This window comes from Pezoporus occidentalis, unplaced genomic scaffold (genome assembly GCF_034315485.1).
Source record: "Pezoporus occidentalis ecotype Australia unplaced genomic scaffold, CSIRO_AGI_Poc_V1 ctg180, whole genome shotgun sequence".
Taxonomy (NCBI): Eukaryota; Metazoa; Chordata; class Aves; order Psittaciformes; family Psittacidae; genus Pezoporus; species Pezoporus occidentalis.
Window position 1 is genome coordinate 237,151 of NW_026913641.1, and position 23,584 is coordinate 260,734.

At 42.1% G+C, this 23,584-nt stretch overlaps 1 protein-coding gene across 1 annotated transcript in view; it reads right to left on the reverse strand.

Annotated features, from left to right (window-relative positions):
- Window positions 1–23,584, reverse strand: part of DCC (DCC netrin 1 receptor) — a 602,068-nt gene that overhangs the window by 60,880 nt on the left and 517,604 nt on the right. The window contains exons 16-19 of the mRNA XM_062615397.1: window positions 16,151–16,246; window positions 11,901–12,139; window positions 6,949–7,087; window positions 1,799–1,906 (exon numbers count right to left, since the gene is read on the reverse strand). Of these exons, the coding sequence (XP_062471381.1) occupies window positions 1,799–1,906; window positions 6,949–7,087; window positions 11,901–12,139; window positions 16,151–16,246 (582 nt within the window). The remainder of the gene's footprint in view (window positions 1–1,798; window positions 1,907–6,948; window positions 7,088–11,900; window positions 12,140–16,150; window positions 16,247–23,584) is intronic.

The following is a 23,584-nucleotide window of genomic DNA, read 5'->3' on the forward strand; positions in this document are numbered from 1 at the left end:
GGCATTAATGACCCACATTAAATGACGGTGTTTATGGGAAGCCATGCAATATTTCTTTTCAGCTATAGGGGAAAGTATTCTGGGAAAAAAATGGAGAATCATAAGTTTTGGTAGCTCAGAATTTTGGTAACTTAAAGTAGCACAATAACTACTTTCCACTGAATAAAACTTGGAAGTTTCAGAACTTAGAGACCACAAGGACCAGCATTAGGATATCATTACAGTTTATAGGAATTACTTTGCCTGTAAATGAACTTCTGGGAAGAAGAAAAAAGCCTGTAATCAGGGCTGAGAGGTCTAGAACACCCTGCAACTACTTTGCAGCCCTGCTTCATATGCCTAAGAAACATTTGACTATGCACTCAGCAAAAACTTCGCTCGAGAGACATTCTGCAACCCAGCACTAGAAGAAACAAGTTTGTGCATGGATGCCAGGGGATCCAGTCTGGTCTCAGGTCTGAATGCTGCTCCTGGTGGAAAAACTCTCTGAAAGGTGCCACCACGGAGTGATTTCATGCCTTGGAAGTCAGGAAAGCTTGTATTTTATTTTGTCTCTTACTCACTGGGGAATCAGGACTATTAACACTCATTTGGGTGTGCTGTCCATCAGAACGGCCATGTCTTCTCTCTAATGGCTAAATTAAGTTAGTGTAAACAGGGGCATTTCATCAAAACATCCTCCTTTGGACATGGTCAGGGATTGTAAAGTCCTGATGATAATATGGAGCGAAATTGTACACAGTTATGCAAGTCTGGCCTAGAAATTGTTATTGCTGGGTGATGTCCACGTGGAAATATATCCTTATTTTTACTGATAACATAAAGTGGGTTACTTTCCTGGTGTAACTCACAACAGCTCATCTGATGCCAGTAAGGCCCTGCTGAGTTACACACTGTTTAAAGCTTACCCAGGGCTCTTCACTGCTAATGGCTCACATGGGACATTGTTCTGAAGTGTTCCTCCTCTTGCATTTATATTCCTCAATGCTTCAGCAGTGTGTTACTGGGATTATGAGCACTAACAGTGACATTTTCATTCACCCACACATAAATACGCTGTAGAACAGGTCCAACCCAACTGTTAGTAGTAATGTGACCATAATGTGCATGTTATTGAAGGTGGGCAATAATTCTCCTACTAATTATAAGGCTCTGAGATGTCTATTAACAGCCCAAAATGATCAGTTACAAGCAAAATCTCAGATAGAACTCTACTGTATTTTTCAAACTAAATTAACATTAAAGGTTTGTAATGAATTTCTTAATTAGACACTAAGGTTACATGAAGTGTTTTGGAAAATAAAATCTGTCATTGTGAAGCACCAGTTCAGTTCAGCTCTTGTCAGTCAATATTAGGGTTTTTCCTGATCATCACTGCCTTAAATAGTTACTGTAAAATCAAATATCTACCAATAAATTCTCCCATGATGTGCTGCACTGAGCAACCTATTATTACATGTATTATGCATTGCACTCTTGCTAAACAAAATACTAATTATTAGTCATTTCTAATTATCATTGAGCAGCATGAACCACAAAACCTTCACTTCAGGTGCTCCATTTTTTAACTTATGTTACTGCTCTTAGCAATTAAAAATACAGATTTACATCTCAAGTTCTAGGTCCTACAGTACCCCTAACATTGACTTGAACCCTAAAACATGTTGGATGATGAAAGTAAAAGAAAATAAAATATCATCAGATCAAATAGCACCCAAGAAAAAAGAGTTAATGAGTGAAAGCATCGAATGCTCAGAATGGTAAATAAAGGGAGAAGATAGATAATTTAAATATTTACCAGTGATTTTTCCATTGGCTTCCAACGGCGGCTGCCAGCTGACAATGACGGTCCGGGGTTTCCCTTCCCGTGTAATGACTGTCAAATCCTTGGGAGCAGAGGTTGGAGCTGAAAACAATTGAAACAATAGAAAATAGAAGTTGTTCAACTATTCTGTGATTCTGAATTCCTTACACACCATAGCAGTCATGAGCTATAGTTCATCTACTATAGGCGCCTACTGCTTTCTTAGATCCTTTCAAATGTGAGTGTCCTTAGATGCATTCAAACATGTAACATATGGTTTGTCTAGAAGTGAGATTTTAACAGCAGTAATTGCACAAAACACTGCGTGTGGATATGTTAGGATTTGGTGGATAGCTCTTATTCTCCACAGAGGCATCCAGGAACACCTAACATATTCTGGGAACACTGTACACTTAAAACCAGTAACAACACTGTGGGTTCTTTATTAGAAAAACTTGTAGGTATGTACCAGTATAAACCAAACATTACTGTGTCTATTTGCTAAACATATCTCATCTTGGGACATTTTAGATATGATAGAAAACTCTTAGTTTTTCTGTTTAAAGTGTATTAAAGACACAAGGTTGGATTTCTGAGCCTACAGAATCTAGTTTGCACCCTGCCTTTCTGCTGATGGTCAGGACGTCTTGCACAGATATTTTGTAAGGCCAGGAAATTGTCACAGATAATTTGTAAGACTATGGAGGAGAAAGGAAAGAAGGCCAATTATTAATAAATAGTTAAGAGAGAGGAGTAAATGCATTGGCACTAAGCTCATTGTTCATTAACTTCGTTTGATGCAGGCTGTCAATGACCTGGAGCATATAGAGAACATAACAGCACAGGGAACACAGAATAGGAGCATCTCATCATCTGTGTCCTACCCCTGTGGCCACTAAACAACATTTCTGAATGTTTGAACAACTGCCCTGAAGCCACTTGGTGAGGTAAAGCTGTGTTGGACTGTGCTGAGCTAAACCAGCCCAATCTAAACACAGAGACAAGTCTTCAGGGTGACAAATAACAAGGGAGGAACCAGCTGCTGTACAGGCTCTGGTCACAGGGAGTTAATCCCTTTGAAATAACATTCTTTGTTGCAGGTTTATGGTGGATTATGTCTTTGCTATATGTGCTGGAACAACACTTTCAGTCTGATATGTCCAGAGCCGGCACCAATGGGACTCACTTCAGTCTTGTCACATTGGGTGCTCCTCTTTGGAAGCATCTTTCTTAGCCTGAAGTAGGCAAACCAGAACATAAGTTCACATGTCTTTGAGAAGCCCCTTAGTCCTGGGTGATGCCAAGCATGACATGAGGTAACACACTGCTGGGGAAGGTTGCATTATTGCTATTGTCATTAGTGCTGCTGCTGGGGATTTCTCGAGAGGACTGTGTTGCACTTAAAAGCTTGTAGCCAGCTCTGGACACTGGCTCATCAGTTCAAAAAAGTGTACTATAATCCTAGTACCATAGAATCCCAGACGGGTCTGGGTTACAAAGGACCTTAAAGCTCCTCCAGCTCCAGCCCCCTTCCACGGGCAGGGACCCCTTCCACTGGAGCAGCTTGCTCCAAGCCCCTGTGTCCAACCTGGCCTTGAATACTGACAGGGATGGGGCAGCACCTCAGCACCCTCACAGGGAAGAGCTTCTGCCTAAGAGCTCATCTCAGTCTCCCCTCTGGCAGGTTAAAGCCATTCCCCTTGGCCTGTCCCTACAGGCCCTTGTCCCAAGCCCCTCTCCAGGTTTCCTGCAGCCCCTTCAGGCACTGGAGCTGCTCTAAGGACTCCCCTTCAGGAGCCTTCTCTTCTCCACCTTGCATGGTCCTTCTTTCTCAGGGAACTGCAAGAAATAACCATTTTCATAAATGAATCTCACTCGATTTTTAAAGTAAAATTTCTCTTGCCTACTTTTGCCAAGCCTATCCTGTGATATTATTTACCTTCATAGAAATTTCTATGGAAGTGCATCCATCTCTTTGTAGGCAAACAACATTTTTATGTTGAATGCTGTTTTCCTTTCTCTGATATTAACCTTTCTGACATGTTTTCATGAACTAGTTAACCCTTTCCTTTCCTAGATTTTCTGTCTTTTTGAGGCTAAACTAGCAAGGCTTGTAAACCCCTCCAGTAGCACAACCTTTCTGTGCTGGTGAGTAAAACATGAACTCTGCTGAGCAGCTGAAGTCGAGCTGTGTTTTCAGCAGATTGTGAACATAAGATATCATGAGAAAAATCAAAGCTTTAGATGTTTCCCTTAGCACTTACTAACACCTCTCATATTCGTAAGACTTGCGTAGGCTGATCTGGGGATGGAACTTGGCTCCGAGAGTTCCTTCTGAATATTGGGCATAGCAACTCTCCCTAGCCATGGTAATAATCTTGAGTGAATTCTTTATCGATGCTGATATGTATGCTCTTTAATATCATTACAGGAAATTCAACGTGTGGAATGGGTACAAAATAGGCAATAAAGATCAGCAGTGCTGGATGCCCTTAATAAACAAAGCTGCTCTATCAAGCTCAGATAATTGTGTTGCAATCACATGGGAAAATGTAAAGACACATATATTCCCTCTTGTTTTCCCTTTGTTATTTAACTGGCGTATACTGTGGCTTTCATTTGAAAAGAAAGCCCAACAAATCAATATTTATAGGCAGACCTCATTTGGTATCTGCTGGTAGAAACCAGTTTGTAAAGGCATCTAGAGTCTTTTCAAGATACCAGCCCCCCTTAGAAAATACAGTACGTACTAATTTGGTGTCCAAATGTACATGCTGCTGTCTACAACACATGAAGAAGAAAAATACCTTCAGCAAAACCACAGCCATTCTTATCTATGGGCAAGGGACTATAGAGAGATACACAGGCAATCACAGAGAATGTGGAAAATCTAGTGGTTCACAGTATACAGCCTCATGCAGCTCAGTGATGTAAAAGCTCTACTCAGTGCTTGTCAGGCCACATATGGAATACACTGTTCAGATTTTTTCCCTGCTGTACAAAAAAGGTGTGGACAGTCTTGGAGTGGGTTCAGAGAATGGCCACAAATGTGACCCAAGGACTGGGATGCTGTTGAAGGAAAAGCTGAGAGAGGTGGGTCTGTTAAGCCTGGAGAAAAGAAGGCTTGGGGAGACCTTATGCCGTGTGCCAGTACTTAACTAGTGGCTACCAAGACAACAAAAGACTCCCTTTTTAGAAGAAGTCCCATGGAAAAGATGAGGGGTGATGGGCACAAGTTACTCTTGGGGAGATTCCAGCTGGACAAAGAAGGACATTTTTCACACAGAGAGCAACCAGCCATTGGAATAGTCTCCCTAAGGAAGTGCTGAACTCCTTAACACTGGATGCTGTTAAGTTAGGGCTGGACAGGGTGCTGGGTGCAGGGTCTTCCTGTTCCTAGAGAGGTTGGACCATGTGGTCCTTGAGTTCCCTTCCAATGTGGTATTATATGATTTTAGGCTGAGAAATTTGGGGCTCTTCGGCCTGGAGAAGAGAAGGCTGCGTGGAGACCTCATAGCAGCCTTCCAGTATCTGAAGGGGGCCTATAGAGATTCTGGGGAGGGACTCTTGGTTAGGGACTGCAGTGACAGGACAAGGGGTAACGGGTTAAAACTTAAACAGGGGAAGTTTAGATTGGATATAAGGAGGAGTTTCTTTACTGTGAGGGTGGTGAGGCACTGGAACAGGCTGTTCAAAGAAGTTGTAAATGCTCCATCCCTGGCAGCTTTCAAGGCCAGGTTGGACGAAGCCTTGGGTGAGATGGTTTAGTGTGAGGTGTCCCTGCCCATGGCAGGGGGGTTGGAACTGGATGATCTTCAGGTCCTTTCCAACCCTAACTATTCTATGGTTCTATGATTCTATGATCCTATGAAATGTACTCAGGAGTTTCAAAAGAGGGGCTTATTCTCAAAGAAACGAAAATTTAATGGTAAACCCCTAGCCTTGTTTAAAGACAGCCTAGGGATCACGATATCTGTCACCATTAACACCTGCATGGTAACTAGAAGTAAAGCCCGTGCATACTATTCAGCTACTGTGGGTAAGGGAAAGCGCATGAAAGATAACGAAAGAATTATGTTTTGGAGAGGATGTTATCTGCAGAGATCACTACACCTTCATCCCTTTTCAAGTATTTTTATCCTACTGAATTAGAGCTACATATAATATGTACCTGGTGTCTTTTATCAAAACTGCATTCATCCCCCTTCAGAATCTGAAGCATCTTTCATACTTCAAGCAGGATGTATCATAGCTTCTTGCTTGGAAAATGCCACTCAAAAGCTTGAGAAGAGCAGCTAAATTAAGCCTTCGAAGTGTGTTTGCTTATTATAAGAATATTGTTAATATTGAGAATGGCTCCTTGGTGAAAATAAAATACAGATGTATAAACACACTGAGGGTAGAAGAGATGCATTCGAGCTGTTAGCCGGGAATTTATATAAGAACAATTTGCACAGGGTAGATAATTGTGCCATTATAGTGAGTAGTGTTCAAAAGGCCGCTCAATTCACTAGGTTTTGGGACTTTTTTCCTGGTTTCTGTCTCTAATTTCGCACACACAGATTTAGTCACTGTAAGTGACAAAAGGTTCTGCCTGGGCTGAAGCATCAGCCACCAGCACAGCACACAGCAAACCGTTAAAATGTGTCTACACAGCGTTAGGAACAGGCCTGTGAGTCAAGACCTTCGGTCAAGAAGGATGTGTAGCAGATGGGAGCAGTTACTGAGTCCTTTCTACTAAGTGGGTAAGATGGGAAGTTATGAACTAGAGACAAAATGATGCAGAACTTTGCAAGTAAAAATTTTAAAGTAGCAATTATCGTTATCTAATGATAAGAGAATAATTGCTGTCACCCGATCTTGGGTTTCTTTGAAAACTCTTAAATCATTAGTATCAGAAGTCACAGCTACTTGTTATGCTATGGATCAAGGTAATACCATCCCCTAAGTTCTTGCAGTGACATCAGAGCCCAGTAGAATGACTGCTCTGCTCACTACCCATGAAAAGAAGTGAGGAAAACCAGTTAAATCTGTACATACAGTGCCAGCTCGCGTTGAACTCGTTCAAGTTGAACTTGAGCAAGGCTTTTGATGGCAGATATGAAAAAACACAAAGAAACCCATCCCAGCAGCTCTTGCCGTACCTGCTTCGTAGGTGGTGGCGTGTGCGGTCATGCTCCAGGTGCTGGACCGCCGGCCTTTGGTGACCATGACGGAGAACTCGTACATGGTGTTCGGCTTCAGGCCGATCACAGTGTGGCTCAGAGCAGTCGTATCTGCCGACTGCAAAGAGAGACAGCGGAGAACATCTTTAAAGACACTCTTTCTGCTAGTAGCTAAGCAAAACGCGGATACAGGATTCCCTTTTCAAGCAAAATAGCTCTATTGCTACTGCATACCTTAATGGGAATATTTTTAGTACCACAAGCAGTTGAATAAATTATTGTGATGCTTTCTCTTTGCCTATTCCCACATAAAGCAATTTGCTGTGCCTTGTTTTCCGCATGTAAATGGGAAGCTAACCCTATGTCTTACGTCTATGTCTGTAGGAGGACAAAAAATTGCAATATTTTCATGAGTAAAACACCCATTTTCAGCCTCTTTGATAGGTTCCTGCTAAAAAGAAGTTTTAATTGCTGATTTTGCTGATTTTTGCTGATTTTTAGTAGAGGTTCAGAAAACATTCTTATCCCAAGAATGGTCCTTACTAAGGCTTCCTGGTTTCTGAAGTTAACATGTATTTATGAAAAGATCAAAATATGACCTGAACTGCTGCATAAAGTTGCATTTTTGTATTCACAAAACACACTTTTTCTTGGTTAGATACAACATGTTTATACATTATATTATACCTGTCTCCCTGTGATATGTTATGAACAGCTAAACATATCGATGTTGATGTGAATATTAAATTATTCATTTATTTTTAACTGATTTATCTTTTTACCTCAGCCTGCAGCAAGGAGCAATTTGAGCCCAAACTAGTGTCAGAGAAGACAAGTCAGAAGAAAATTGTCAGGCAAATTGGTGGCAATTGGGTAAAATCAATTCCCACGCTCTTCAGTTAGAGAGCCTGGTGTGCAATCCTCCAACATCCACAACTTATAGGACAGTGAGTAAATGTGGAGCACATTTTTACAAGTTTATATACCTATAGACTGAAGTTAGCTGAGTAAGGACAAGATACACATGGCTTTCGATCAGAAGAGTACCTTGATGCTCACATTTGAGAAGTGGTTCACAACAAGGCGCTTCCTGGCACGCACCAGTAGTGCCATTCTGATGCTAATCATCAGGCAATTCAAAGATCAATTGACCTTTACTGAAAACGGGACATCAAGTTTCCACCACACCACAGAATAAAGCAGAAATATTCAAGCAGGGTGCGTGTGGGGGGAGAAATTTACTTTGCAGAGGCATTAATTCAGAGCAGCCTTGTGAAGAAGGGCTTGGGGGTGTTGGTCGGTGAGAAAATGAACATGAGCTGGCTTCAGTGTGCGCTCGCAGCCCAGAAAGCAACCGTATCCTGGGCTGCATCAAAAGGAGCGTGACCAGCAGGTCGAAGGAGGTGATCCTGACCCTCTACTCTGCTCTCATGAGACCTCACCTGGAGCACTGTGTGCAGTTCTGGTGTCCTCAACATAAAAAGGACATGGAACTGTTGGAACAAGTCCAGAGGAGGCAACGAGGATGATCAGGGACGGGAGCACCTCCCATATGAAGACAGGCTGAGGAAGTTGGGGCTGTTCAGCCTGGAGAAGAGAAGCTGCGTGGAGACCTCAGAGCAGCCTTCCAGCATCTGAATGGGGCCTATAGGGATGCTTGGGAGGGACTCTTCATTAGGGACTGTAGTGATAGGACAAGGGGTAACGAGTTAAAACTGAAACAGGGGAAGTTTAGATTGGATATAAGGAAGAGATTCTTTCCTGTTAGGGTGGTGAGGCACTGGCAGAGGGTACCCAATGAAGTTGCGAATGCTCCATCCCCGGTGGTGTTCAAGGCCAGGTTGGACACAAGGGCTTGGGTGAGATGTTTTAGTGTGAGGTGTCCCTGGCCATGGCAGGGGGGTTGGAACTTGATGATCTTAAGGTCCTTTCCAACCCTAACTATTCTATGAATCAATGATGCTATGATTAATGGCTATATTTACCTATGTGGTACGCTGTTTTACCACAAGTGCTTTCACATGTTTTGCATGCTACTTGATAGGAAGACTTAACGCAGCACCAGATTTTATCATCTTTATACTCAATTAAAACTCCTATTTCTTGGAAATTAGCAAGTTTGCAACTTATCTGTACTAAGGGTTTACTCCAGCAGAGAATTTCCCTCTGTTAAAAGTCTTATTGAAACAAAGATATCACTTAAAAGTGTTCATAAACTATTCTGCCAAACTATTTGGCCACTCTCCAGAGATGGCAAAATCTACCTGCTGGAGTTTATATAAATTATTATTTGAATAAAGCTGGATTTTAACATAGAGAAAAATAATTTTCTCCCCCAGGAAATATTTCGCAAGAAAGAAAATGATTTACAGCATAAAATACTCCTCAGCATGACTGAGAGTAACTAAAACTGGTAACTATCACTGCAGAAGTCCTTAGACTCAACAGTCAGGAAAAATTCACATGGAAAGAAACAATAGGGTTTGAACCTATTCCTGGACAAAATGGCTTTTAGTGGAACATGTCGACATTGGGTTCTTTTTTGTGAAAGGAAAGTTATTTGTCTCCAGCTGCGTGTTTTTCTTTGACTCTTTTGCTCAGTACTAAAAATTAGCATTTCAACAGTAGAAACATCCTTGAAGTTAGTATCACATTGAGATGAAGGGGGTGTAACTGTAGCAAGTACCTTTAGTAATACCACTGGATAGCTGTCTGGGACAGTTTGCACAAAGTAAAGCTGGCAGGGCAAAGTTAAATTCCTAAACTTCCCACTTCGATGAGAAGGGCTAAACCCTTCATCATGCTTAGATACGTGGTTCTGAAGTGGCAGGAGACATTAATGGGAAAACCTCAAAAGACTTGGAAGTTCAATGCCAAAGCACAGGCAAGTGCTTTGGGAACCTAACTGGGAGGCTCATCCAAACACCTCTGAAGAAGGGAAGTTTTCTCCACTGTTTTCAAAGAATAACATGATAGGGTTTTATCAGTTTCCTTGAAAAAATGTGGTTATTTCAAGAAAACAGACCCTCTTGAAAGATTTTTGATTGTTTCTGCTTTTGGGTGAGAGAACTGGAATAAAAGAATCAGACCGGCTCTTTACACGTTAAGCAGAGACTGCCCAAACTAGAGATGGTGGCAAAAAATGGTGACTTCACTCTTGCTCCTCTTTAGTCTCCTGCATCTGAACATCTTCCAGAGCCCTGTGTGTGGGTTTGTGAGAGATGCCCACCTACTTGAGTAGCAGAAGGCCATTGAGCTTGACACCTCCAAACAGGACATGCTTCTCCTAAATGCTGGATTAAATGGGCTATTTTTGATCATTTTTGTCACCCACCATTTTCCCGTGCATGCAGCTCACTGTATGCATTGGGAAACCAGAGAAAATGTTATGACTGACTGTGAGTGGCAAAACATAATGCTGTTTTTTCTCGAGCTTTGAGTTCATCGCTAGAGCTGCACTTCCTGTGCTATACTCCTCTATTTGCTGGGCATGGAAATCCATCTCTAAATAGGAGATGAAGCAAGGTAAGGCATTCAAAACATCGCAATGCATCATTTTGGCACCCTTAATTACTTACAAGCTTGTTACAACTGCATGAGCATACAAAATTTATGCCTAGTATTGCAGGTCACCATGTCAGCATCTGAAGTTGCCCTAAGTATGGAAGTAGATAGAAAAGCAAGGTATGGACTTTTATACCTTGTAAAGATGTACTATTATTTAAAAGCTTTACAGGGGTCATCACCTTCAGAAAAAATACAGCTGGCCTGAATGGGCTTTTCAGCTGGCGTGAAGGCAAATCAGATGTAATGAAATTGAAATGAATAGTTTGTGGCAGCACACGGACTCAGCCAAGCACCAGTGAGCCAGATTCTGATGGAAACATATCCTGGGAGAGCTGAAAAAAGTCACTCAGAAAAGGGATTGAAGGCAAAAGCTTCTCCATCATCAATCCCACGTCTCCCAGTCTGGATTGATCTCAACATCAATCTGTAGGACAGGTGTACCCCAAACCTGAAAAAGGTGGAGAGCCATTCTCTGGGGTTTAGAAAGGCCAGCCTATATTCAGACACACCATTCAGGCTCTAATCAGACCAGCCTTAGTGCTGGATAGAGCATAGGCTGCTCCACAATCCCTGTAAAAATGACTTGTATGAGGCTGCTTTTGTTAGGACAGAGAACAGTGAAAAATAAGGCATCCATTTGCAGTATAAAAATACACCCATAGCAAACAACTCACTATGGATCAATATGGTCCTTTAGGCAAGGGAAAACAACTGTTATGGTAGGGCAAGGGAGGAATGACATACTTATCATGGAGAAGGTGGATGCTATATGAGATGCAATATTTAAGCTGACAATAGTGTGGATATATAGCTTATCGTTCAAACCCAAGCAAACTAAAAAGCCTGAAGTCTAAGCTAGCTCCTTTACATTCCCTGTCCTACCACATCTCTTTGCTGCGTTTGGTACTGCTTTTGGTGCTGCTTTCATTAGGACTTGAAAAGAAATTACCATAGAGTAGCATGCTCCTGCCAATCCATTCAAATTGTGTTTTCTCATAAACTAGCCTTCATTTTCTGCTACTCGGAATATGCAATATGGGTGGGTGGAATTGTCATACAGTGTGGGTGGGTTTGCAGTTGGTATTTCTTCCTATTCACGCTACACTATTGTGCTCCTAAATCTGTGACTAATTTATGTCTGATTGGTAAAGATTAAAGATCAAAACTTTCAACAATTGGCACGTGGCACTCATCCAACTAAACACATGGGTTTCTAGGGAGCAGTACTTACTCAGGCAAGTTTCCTTTTAATTGAAATGGGAGATTTGGTTGAGGAAAGTTCATAAAAGCCAATTCAGAGTCTTTGCAAATAAACCACGAACAGATGAAATAGCTCATAAATTCGTAACGTGTTAAAATTTCACCTTATACTTAGCATTTGTTGAATAGCTTGTTCTCCATCGGACCGTGTAGAAGCGAACCTCCGTTGTCTTTTGATTCTTTGGGACAGAGTTATCTGCCCAGATGACCCTCACTGCATCATGCGTAAGTACAACAGCCTGGACACCTACTGGTGGGAGCATGGGGGTGGAGATATCTGGGACTGAGGTAGGGAAATCATCAAGCAAAGGATAAAAATCAACTTCTAATGGATCAATGGGGTCTGGGTCCATACATCAGCAAATGAGCATTCCAAATTAAATGAACAGGTAAGTTAAACAAAGAAAAAGAACAAACAAAAGAAAACAAAAATCAAACAGCCACCAAGGGGCACACATCACAATGGGTTAAATGCATGGCATTAATGAGGAGGAGGAACATGAGGAGAACAGAAAGAAAGGCATTAATGCAAAATGAGAACTCATCAGCAACATTTCAGTCATATCACTACAACAAAACTAAGCAGCGGTAAGTGCTATTTTCCATGACTTGTTTAAATACTTCGAGGTATTCTGTGTTTTCTTCGCACAAGATGTAGTCAATGCACAGTGGCTCTCCCACATTTTCTTCAAAAAATCAAATCATGTAAACAGCACATTATTGGAAACACTGCAAAGTGGAGAGCGTGTCAACTTCCAACCTGATCTACAGACATGACATACCCTCACATGCTTAGAAGTTACTCATGCTTTTCCCTATTGGCAGCCTCTTTTGGGCTCTTCTGTTGATTAAACTTTTTGAAAGGAACGTATTCTGCATCTGCTTAAGCACTTTTAGGCAAAAGAGAACATGAAAATTTCACTGCTGAAAGTGCTGAAGTGAAAATCTTGCAGCTGTTTGTTTAATACTGTCAGTGTGTTCCATGTGCACATACAGGCATGGAGACATGGATTATCTTCAAGTAGGCTTCCTCCTTAAGGAAGAAGCACAGTTCCTCTCCGATGTGTCTGTGACAGAGTGGTCTTTGGGGAGCAAGATGCTGAGCTCCAAGCACATGCCTCAGTAGTGTCAGAAGAAATTTCTGGCTTAGTTATCGAGACAGTGCCACATTCAGTTTCACTCCCAAAAGTTCAGGCCTTTTGAGTGGCGCGCTGAATCATTCAGTTTCCTGAGGCTGTCGAGATCAGTGCGGCCATGCTTCTCCTTCTACTTCATTGCAAAGCAGGTTACTCTGAGTCTGAGTTATGAAGGTGTGAGAAAGGGAACAGATGTTGGGTGAGCAGAAGGTTACTGCTGTTGCAGCCAGCAGATAACAACCAACTACCAGTGTAGAGGATTTTTCTTCTGGTCAGTGTTCAGTTTGGCCCCAGTGATGTTCAAGCTCTTGGCTTCTCCAGGGATCTGTCTCTGCCCTTTGGAGCTGCATGGTGATGGCACCCATGTGGGAACCAGAATCATACAATAGAATGGCTTGGACTGGAAGGGATCTTAAAGCTCATCCAGTTGCAACATCGTGCCACAGGAAGGGACCCCTTCCACTAGACCAGGTTACTCAAAGCCCCATCCAACCTGGATGAAATGCCTCCATCCTTGTGGAAGCACCCAGCCACCTTCTGCCTTACCTGTAAATCCAGACTTACTCATTATTTACCAGCTGTGATTTTTCTACATGCAATTTCAAAATGCTGTGATAAAGTGCAGCAAAAGCACTCCAAAAGGTTGCTTGGTTTGGTTTTGGGTTTGGTTTTTTTTGAGTCTAAAATAATGTGCTAATTAATCAAAGCATAAACCAATCTAATATTTTAATGTTTCCTCATCGACAGCTGTAACATTTTTTTCTGCTCTATGTGCAGTTGCAGCCCCTGACACTCTTTGATCACTCCTTTTTTATGGTTTTGTAATTTTTATTCAGAACTTTAGGAGGTTACAGCCTTTGAAAGGAAAAACGAGGTAAGGATAAAATTTATAATAAGCCATTTAAACAACCTCATTGCGTTGCTTCCCTCATTGAAAGCTGCTCTATAGGAAGCTTGAATGTGAGTGTTGATGGAAATGAAGCAACTTTGTTGTTGTAGTGATTCAAAACGCAAAGATGCGATCCACGTGGTGTGGAATGGGCAGCTGAATCTCTTTTTTTACCCCGACCTAGAGAACTGAGCTTCTGCAAGTTGAGTTAACAGCTTCTTTTCCTGAACTGAAGTTTTCAAGGAGAATTGGTGGTGAATTTTGAAAGGTGAGCAGTACCTGCTCCTGTTTGGTTTATTTACAAACTCAGAAGTTGATGTGACTGGAGCTCAGTTGGTATTTTAGCAAATATCACACTTCCTTTTTCCTTTTTCTTTCCCATACTGACAAATGCAGTCCTGCTGTAGAGAAGATTATGAAGACAGGCTGCGTTTAGCCACAAAAAATGGTCAGACCCAATCAATCAAGATAATTCACTTTCTGAAACGCATCACCACTGACTTGAGGAAGAGGGAAATGTCTATAATCCAAGGGTGGCTAAAAATAGGCCCCTAAGTACCACCTCGATTTTCCACCAAAGTTTCATTTGTTATTATTTATGCGTAGGCATCTGTCATTTGGTAATTGCAATCTTTTGACAGAAAATAGGTTGTTTTTTTTCTCTCTTTGGCGTTCTTTTGTGAATATTGCATGTTATGTAACTGTAGTCTGCACGTCATATCCACACCAGCAGGGACTGAAGTATGTCTATGCATATGCTAAATGGACACAGTTTTTTGTTTTCTTTGGTGCACATGATGCATCAGCTCATTTGCTTCTTGGGGAACACAGTTCCTTGTACTTCCCTGCTTTGCTAAAAGCCTTTTTTGAGACGTTCCCCCATGACCAACCCTGTCCAGTTTCTCCTTTTAGAGGCTTCATCCTTTGGGTGGGAGGTGGTGGGGATCTCCAGGCACAGACACGTCTCATCAATAAGAAAGAAACACCGAGATGGACTGCTCACAGATGATCATTAGGGTCCATTCACCAAAACAGAACCCAATCCTGAATTACCTTTTTCACACCTGGCTATCATTTCATTTATGAGAGGTTATATACAGACATGAAGTCAAATCCCGATTTTTAAATAGATTCAACAACCAAAATCTTAAAAACCAAAAAGTATGTATGGATCCTAAGACAAACTCACTGGAAAAAGGTTTTACAAGACACACATACAGCAAGAACGACCTCTGTATATTCCACACAAGATTAATAATTTTCAGCCAGAAATCCCCTGACACTTATTATATCTAATGTGGCTTGTCACGGTTGCCCTTGATCGTGTAATTAATCTGTTTGGTTTATTTTTCTCCTTCTGACTTTCCAAGATTTCTTATGGGAATACTTCACAAATATGGATAAAAGCTGTTTTTCCTTGTAGAGGCACCGAAGCACCATTTGGTTGATTTATTCCTCGTGGTCCACCCAAGCCAGCGTCAGTGATCGGGTTTGCTCTCAGTGACACAGCTCCCCTTCCAGGAAGCTCTGAACACCATGGGTGAAACACTGGAAAAAACCTTCACCAAATGATGGTGCCAATCAGAGGAAAAACACATGTTTTGATCCCCCCCCCCCCATTTTTCTGTTTTCCCCTCTCATTCCTGTTCTTTTAACCCCTCGTCAGTCTCATCAACCCACCACTGATGGCGGAAAAACCACATGGCAGACTGGAAGACAATACTACATAAGAATAAGTCTGATTTTATAACTTTGCCAGCATCCCAAACATGCATCTGTGAAAAACAGCTGCTTGAAAGCAACCTGCCCTGCTACTGCTGGGTAATCACTTCTGTTAGCCTTATCCTGCCAGGGAAGTCCCATCAGTATGTTCCTCTGCCTTCTGCAGCCCCTCTACATGCTTTTGTAGTTGTGCATGATGACAGTGTGCTCTTAACTAGTCAGTTTTAATTTAAACTGCTTTAAAAATGAAGGGTACAAAAATAATTTCATCTGGGCTTAATGCAGCCAAGCTGTTGACCAGAATTCTGCCCTGACCTTTAAATATTTAAATTGTTTGGGAGTCATGCTTCTCACAAGCCAGGTTGCACTAAAAAGCAAGTACTTCTGAGCATCCCATTAAATTTACACAGCCAGTTCGTGGAAAGGCTAATTAATTCCTTCTATCTGTATAGTTGCAATTAAGTAGAAAGCGAAACTGATTTATTCTAGCAGGACATGGTGGGTGCTGAACTCGTTTCTTCCATTGCCTTGACCAAAATATTTTGCCCAGTGTGCACTTCTGTAAGGCTGATGTTCATTGATGGGGAGCAGATTATCTGCAACTCACCTGTCATTGACCTAGTGGTTGCACTTTCATACAGAGGCACCCCTTCTCCTGCATTGTTAAAGGCCTTCAAGGAAATCACATAGTGGGAACTTGGCTCTGCAGGAGAAAACAAACAAGGCAAAACAGATCACAAAATGTTAAAGTCAGATTCGGGATGCAGACCAGGCAAGTGTTTTCCTGAAAAGCAAGAAGAAAGGAAATGAAGTTAAGTAAACACCAGTGCAAAGCAAGCAATGAGCGCAATGGTTGCTCATCATTTTTGTTTTCTTTCCAAAGGCTTTATTTATCTCAATATCCTGGTTTTATCTTCATCAATAGCAAGGTAAAGTTCTCCTTTAAACCACCTGCAGCTTTGCCTGTGTAGGAAAGCTGGAACCAACTTTGGGCATCAGCTGTAAGTCCAGAGGAAGCCTCAGATATGTGCAGAGCTACATGGAGGTGAGGGATGCTGAGGGTTGCCAATGCCTTCCTCAGGATGGACCTGGGGGATCCAGGGTTGTGCCTGGTGCTGAACTCCAGGTGGCAGGGGGGCATCCATCCCTGTGCAGCTCCTCATGAGGATGTGCTGCTGCCTGGAAACGAGGTGGGAAGAGACGGGTGAGTGTCACCAGTGATGCATTGCCTTGGAAAGCTGAAGTTCTGCAGTGAAGCACCGGTGTCCAGCTCTCCAGTGCTGCTTGCTGGAACTTGTGCTCCTGAAGCTGTACCAGAACAGTTCATGCAACCTGGTAGTCACTGTCTGGATGCTGAGCAACAGCCTCCCTCCCTAATTTCATGATGTCAGAATTACAACGGTAACAACCACTTTATCCCATTTTACCTCACGGACAGCTCCTCATGCTATGTTGGCAAATATGAATCACAGAACCACGGAATAGTTTGGGTTGGAAGGGACCTTAAAGCTCACCCAGTTCCAACCCCCTGCCATGGGCAGGGACCCTTTCCACTAGAGCAGCTTAAGAAGCCTTCTCTTCTCCAGGCTGACCCAGCCCAGCTCTCCCAGCTGGAGCACTTCTCCAAAGGAGGAGGTGGTAGGAAGCAAATAGCACACAGGAATTAACTTTTGGGTTCACGGACATGCTGTGCTGGTTTGTGCGTCCTCGTTTAACATGAGGCTATGTTAATGCATCCCTAAATGAAAACAAAGTGAAATCTGCATGTCAGCGCCATGTTGGTTTTTTCCTACTGTTTTCTGAGGAAAAAAGGCAATCCGTTTTGCTGTCTTTATTCATGTAATTCACTTCATCCCACCACCCCCCCCCCCCATTTCTTTTTAAGCTGTTAATTCTATTTGCACAGGAGAAAATTGCAGCGGAATACCCAGGGTGCTCATACACCTACCGAAGATGAGAACTGCCTCCTTGAAGTTCTTTACTGAAAAATAACAAATGTTTGCATGCGAGGAGGCATTTATTAACATGACATTCCGAAAGACCTGCCACAAAATTACATATTTTATCTACATTAACACCAAATCAGCCCAGCGTGATTAATACTGTTACAGTGAATCTGAAATGAGTAAATAATCTTTAAGTACTTATTGCATATTGTTACTAATATCCTTTCTACCCATGTATTTTGTATTTCGTTTTACGTTCGGAAGAAACAGTGACATATTTGTTTAATATTCAGGTGGCTTCTGTGTTTCTATTGCAAAACAGCTAAACTTTAAAAATTGCCAAATGAAGGACCGGTACATTAATAACTCCCTGTGCTAAGTGCAGTATGGTTATTAATTCAGCTGTTACTCACTGTAACATCATTAGTCATAAAGAAATTATTCTGTATTCACAGAGATGTAGTATACATTTTCATCTGATTTCCACTTGGTATTAGCATACTACTTTTAATTTCTAATTTAACTAAGTGTTGTAACTCTCCAGATTCCACATGAAGATTTATTTATTGGGACACAAAGTCATTATTTAGCTGAGTTTAATAACGACACGTTCAGTAGTTTCTGAAGAAGAAAGAAGGACTCCATCTCTTCCTTCTACCCAGCTGTTGTACTTATTTATGAGTTTTGAAAGACGTGACAGAGCGATGTAAAGTATTAATACAGACCACTCACTAAGGTACACTGCGAGAAATGCAGAGAATACGAAAAAAATGAAGTTTAAGGGCTTTGAGATGTGCCAGCTGTTTGCCGTTACCAGCAGTGAGCTAAGTGACTATACTGAAAAGGACACCTAGGGACAGACAGCAGTTTAATCTTAGTGTTTTCCGTAAGTTAGACACATGGTTTAGTTAATAGGGGCTGTCCATATAACAGTTGAAGGGACAAGCACTTCTGTAGAGCAGTTTATCCCATGCTAAGATAGGTATTGAAGAAATAGAAGATGAGTCGTCCTCTAAGGGCTGGTACATATCTCCACTGATAAAGACCAGAGCATGAATGTCTGGACTTCACTTGACTCAAATTTGAATAATGAGACATTAGCCAGAGAAGAATGTTACCCAAAACACTGACTTTTTAAATGTGAAAGATTACTCAAGAAACCTGATTCTAGAAATTACTGTTGAAGTCCCCAAAGCCCCATAGGACTGTTATGTCTAATCAAAATACATTATGAATTCCCCAATAATGAATAAGCAAAATGAGTGATTTACTATTAATTTGATCATGAAAAATATACTCACAGAAACTGATAAATTAGGTGGAAAAATGTGATGAGTTCATGAAAAATTTAAAAATGGAGACTATATAGCACATACTTCATTATAACTGCCCATATAGCACAATATATAGTTCAACAAATTTTATAACTCTAACAGACTGACATATGATATATGTTTATAACTAGGTTGGGTAAGGTTACATTTGCAAAAATGAGCTAAGATTAGGGTGAGGATGTGATCTGTCGCTTTCTGTTAAAAAAGGAGGAATTTCAGGTCCTCAGTTTGAGCTGCTGCTAACTGGAGCAATAAATAATTGCTCGAGTCCCTCTTAGATAATACGGAAATAGGCAATTTGCCACGGTACAGTGTTTGAACACAGTACCGGAGTTCTTATAGCCCAATAGTTCAATACAATGGAAAAGTGAGAAAAACATTAATTTTCTAATGTGGCGGTTACTTTCTGAACTGCATTGTATATTAACAGTACTTACAAGGTCACTCTGGTGCCCTTTTTGGGAAAATGCCACTGACTGGAGTGGGAGTCGGAAAGCTTTTTAGTGTAAACCTACTAATAAATGCAGCTGCTAATGGAACAGGAGGTTCATTAACACTCCTGGCAGAAACAATGCAAAGAAACAATGAAACATAGGGTTTAGAGATAACAATATCATAGAATCCCAGGCTGGTTTGTGTTGGAAGGAATATTAAAGCTCATCCAGCTCCAACCCCTGCCACGAGCAGGGACACCTTCCACTAGAGCAGCTTGCTCCAAGCCCCTGTGTCCAACCTGGCCTTGAATGTTTCCAGGGATGAAGCACCTACAACTTCTTTGTGCAACCTGTTCCTGTCTCTCACCACCCTCATACTGACAAATCTTTTCCTAATGTCTAATCTACATCTCCCATCTGTCAGCCTCAACCCATCCCCTCAGTTAAAAAAACTTCCATTTGCAAGAATTCAGAGGTAAGTCCTGAATTTTACTCCACTCATCACGGATAGGAACTCAACTCTATAATAAGGATATTACCATTTGTATGTGCTATTCTGGGCAGAATTATATGGTTTTCTTTTATATTTTTTTATTTTATTTTTTTTTTTCCTGACAGAAGCCATCTCTTCTTGCCTTTGAAAAAGCTGAGCAAAGACATCAGCATTAGCCAAGAACTGCCATGCCAGTGTTGGTGTGGAAAATGCTTCAGAAATAAAGTTGTATTCTGCAGTTCAACTTAAAAAACCCCAAAGGACGAGAAGTTCAAACTAAACATGAATACAATAGATTTTTTTCTACTGACAAGTGTTACTGGAAGGAAAATAATCAACAAATACCAACTTATTTAAGATACCACAGTTATTCTTTAACGGGGTAAAATTGTGACATCTCTACAGACATTCCATGGTGTCTTCTGACAAATGTTGAGATTTCATGCATAATGTAAATATCTTCTTAAATATAAATATGAGATATAATCTTGACAACTAGATGTGAACTCTAGCCCAAGGAAAGCTCCTCAGCTTAACGTGCAGTTTTGGACAGAGGGTGGCTTACTCAGCTGATTTTGCAGATCAGCTCATTTCTCTCTCAGGGAAAAATTCATTCTCAAGTCATCTTCTCACTTCCCAGTATAACAATTACCTGGCACAAGGGACCTGCAGAGTGCTCGACAAATTGGTCGCCTGGGAATGCTGAACATAAGCTGAGCTCTCCTGGTCACCAGGAAAACACTCGATCTCATCTCACCGCCCACTGCAACTGTCTTAAACTTAAAAACATCTGGATTTCTTCAGATGGGAAGTAGCTAATAAAACAGCAATAAAAATAAGTTCTATGTCCAATGATCCCCTCCTAATGCCTTTGTCAGGGCCTTTGCTGATCATAAACAGAAGTGAACTTCCAGGACAGGGAACTGTTGGAACAAGTCCAGAGAAGGGCCACGAGGATGATCAAGGGCTGGAGGACCTCCTGTATGAAGAGAGGCTGAGAAAGTTGGGGCTGTTCAGCCTGGAGAAGAGAAGGCTGTGTGGAGACCTCAGCAGCCTTCCAGTATCTGAAGGGGGGCTATAGGGATGCTGGGGAGGGACTCTTCATTAGGGACTGTAGTGATAAGACAGGGGGTAACGGGTTAAAACTTAAACAGGGGAAGTTTAGATTGGATATAAGGAAGAAATTCTTTCCTGTGAGGGTGGTGAGGCACTGGAATGGGTTGCCCAGGGAGGTTGTGAATGCTTCATCCCTGGCAGTGTTCAAGGCCAGGGTGGACAGAGCCTTGGGTGACATGGTTTAGTGTGAGGTGTCCCTGCCCATGGCAGGGGGTTGGAACTGGATGATCTTAAGGTCCTTTCCAACCCTAATGATTCTATGATTCTATGATTCTCTGAAGTAGCAGTTTGCTGACATCTGATCACTTTTACTCTCCTCGAGCATTAGTGTGTATCTCTGAATATAATACAACAACATGCTCATGCTGCCACAGCTTCCTGAGGAGGAAAACTGCCATGGCTACAGCATTTTCTTTTCCTTTTCCTATACTGTTTTTAACTGTAGGCTATGGAAGTGTACCCTTGGGATGGCAGAGACAGTAATAAGGTATCCATCAGGAGGAGCAATACCTTCCCTGTAGACAATGTCAGAACAAAGATACCTTGTCAAAACTGATGCGGTCTGACAAGCAAAAAAATTCCATTAGCTATTAGTTCAACCAGGCCAAGGGCAAGGTCCTGCCCCTGGGTCAGGGCAATCCCAACACAAACACAGACTCGGGGTGGGGGGGACGGGACGGGATGGAGCAGCCTGAGAAGGACTTGGGGTTTTGGATGAGGAGAAGCTCCCCGTGCCCCTCTGCTGTGCTATGGGGAGACCTGAGAGCAGCTCCAGTGCCTAAAGGGGCTGCAGGAAACCTGGAGAGGGGTTTGGGACAAGGGATGTAGGGACAGGCCAAGGGGAATGGCTTTAACCTGCCCGAGGGGAGACTGAGATGAGCTCTTAGGCAGAAGCTCTTTGCTGTGAGGGTGCTGAGGCTCTGGCACAGGGTGCCCAGAGAAGCTGTGGCTGCTTGGAACTCGGTCTTTAAGATCCCTTCCAATCCAAACCATTCTGTGATTCTGAAAGTAAATATTGGGGGTGTGAAGCACTAAGGAAGCAGCTCAGCACTGAGGAAGAGGATGTGGAGCCCCCATCCCTGAGGGTTCTTAGAACTCAGCTGCAGATGACAGCTGTGACCCAGAGCCAAGTTCGAAGCTGGCCCTGCTTGAACAAATAATTGGACACTACAACTTGAGGGGTCCCTTCCAGCCCAAGTCAGTCTGTGACAGTCAGTACCTGCTCACACAAACAGGGTGAGGGCAGGAACCTGGCTTTGATGCCAAGCTGAGGAGGAAGTTCTAATCCAGCTGTTGACCCAGGACCTTTCTGTCTTCTCTGCTGGTCTCTCTCTTTGCTTCACCACAAGCATATTGACTCCCCTTTATTGTTATAGCAATGAAAGGAGTGGAAACAGAAATGCTAGGTTTCGTTGTAAACAGTGTAACTCCTGCAGGAAATGCTCTGTTCAGAGAGAAAACGTCTTCAGGATAATTATGTCTATGCCCTATGTGTCCTGCCATTGCCACTGATGCTGGAAGGCCCTCTAAAAGGCAAAAAACCCATCATTCATTATTATCTCAAAAAGCAACTCGGGAACAGCCTCATTTACTCCTATCTAGGTTTGTGAAAACATCGCACCTTGTAATCAATCGCACCAGTATTGGTTCCTAGATCTAGTAACATCAGTTTACTGTCAGAAAATATAATCTATCTATAGGGCAAATGGCAAATTGAAGTATAACCTCTGCACACAAGGGTTATTGAATTCTGAGAAATCAACAGAGGAAAGCTCTTCCAACATCACAGTTGGATGTACTTCCATACAACCTGAAATGGAGGGGTTGCATCCATGGTGGTGGCTGTCCACGCTCCCAGGAAAACAGAAACCACTCTAAATGCATTAAGGAGCCCAAGCACAGTCTACAATAAAGTTTTCATCTAGCAGTGCCACAACAAACCAGCCCAAAGCAGATGGATATCCTGCTGCGCGAGATGGCTCCGACAGAACTGGAGGGTTTTCTCTGGAAATTCATGAGGAATCTCTTCACAAGAGAGGGTGCCTGGGTCAGACCTTGCAGGAAACAGGCTGCATTTAGTAGAATACTAATAGATTCGTGCTTTGAGAGCTGCAGTGTCAGATATCCAGGCAGGATAAACTGTGCCACGTATGACATTAGAGCATCCAGTGGTGTCCTGCCAGGGGGTCAGAAGCCCAGGGGGTGATTTGGCCTCCCCTGTACAGAAATTACCTCAAGCTATGGACTATTGCCCCATAATAAAGGCACCCTGACTCTGATTTTACAAATATCCACTGGTCACCTAATGGCCAGCAGATTAAACTCCATTTAAAGGAACTATAAATGATGTATTCCACTTCTTGGACAACATACACTTGCCCTAAAAAGGAAAACTTAGAAGCAGATTTTAGCACAGTTGAGGGAAATCATAGCTACATTATAACAACAACAACAACAACAAAGCATCTTTTAATCATATTAGCAAATTTAACTATAAATGCTCCACAAGAATACTATTTCATTGTAAGATGTGATGTTATTTCATCAAATGTATTAGGTAATTTGGAGAGGAGTCACCATCAGAAAGGCTAAACTGTGTAATGAAAAGCTCATGCATTGCTTTAATAAAATAAGAGACCTACCAGTGTATTGCCCTTTCTCTAACACAACAGCATTAGCATGTATTTACATCTTCTGGTAAACCAAACAATCCATAAT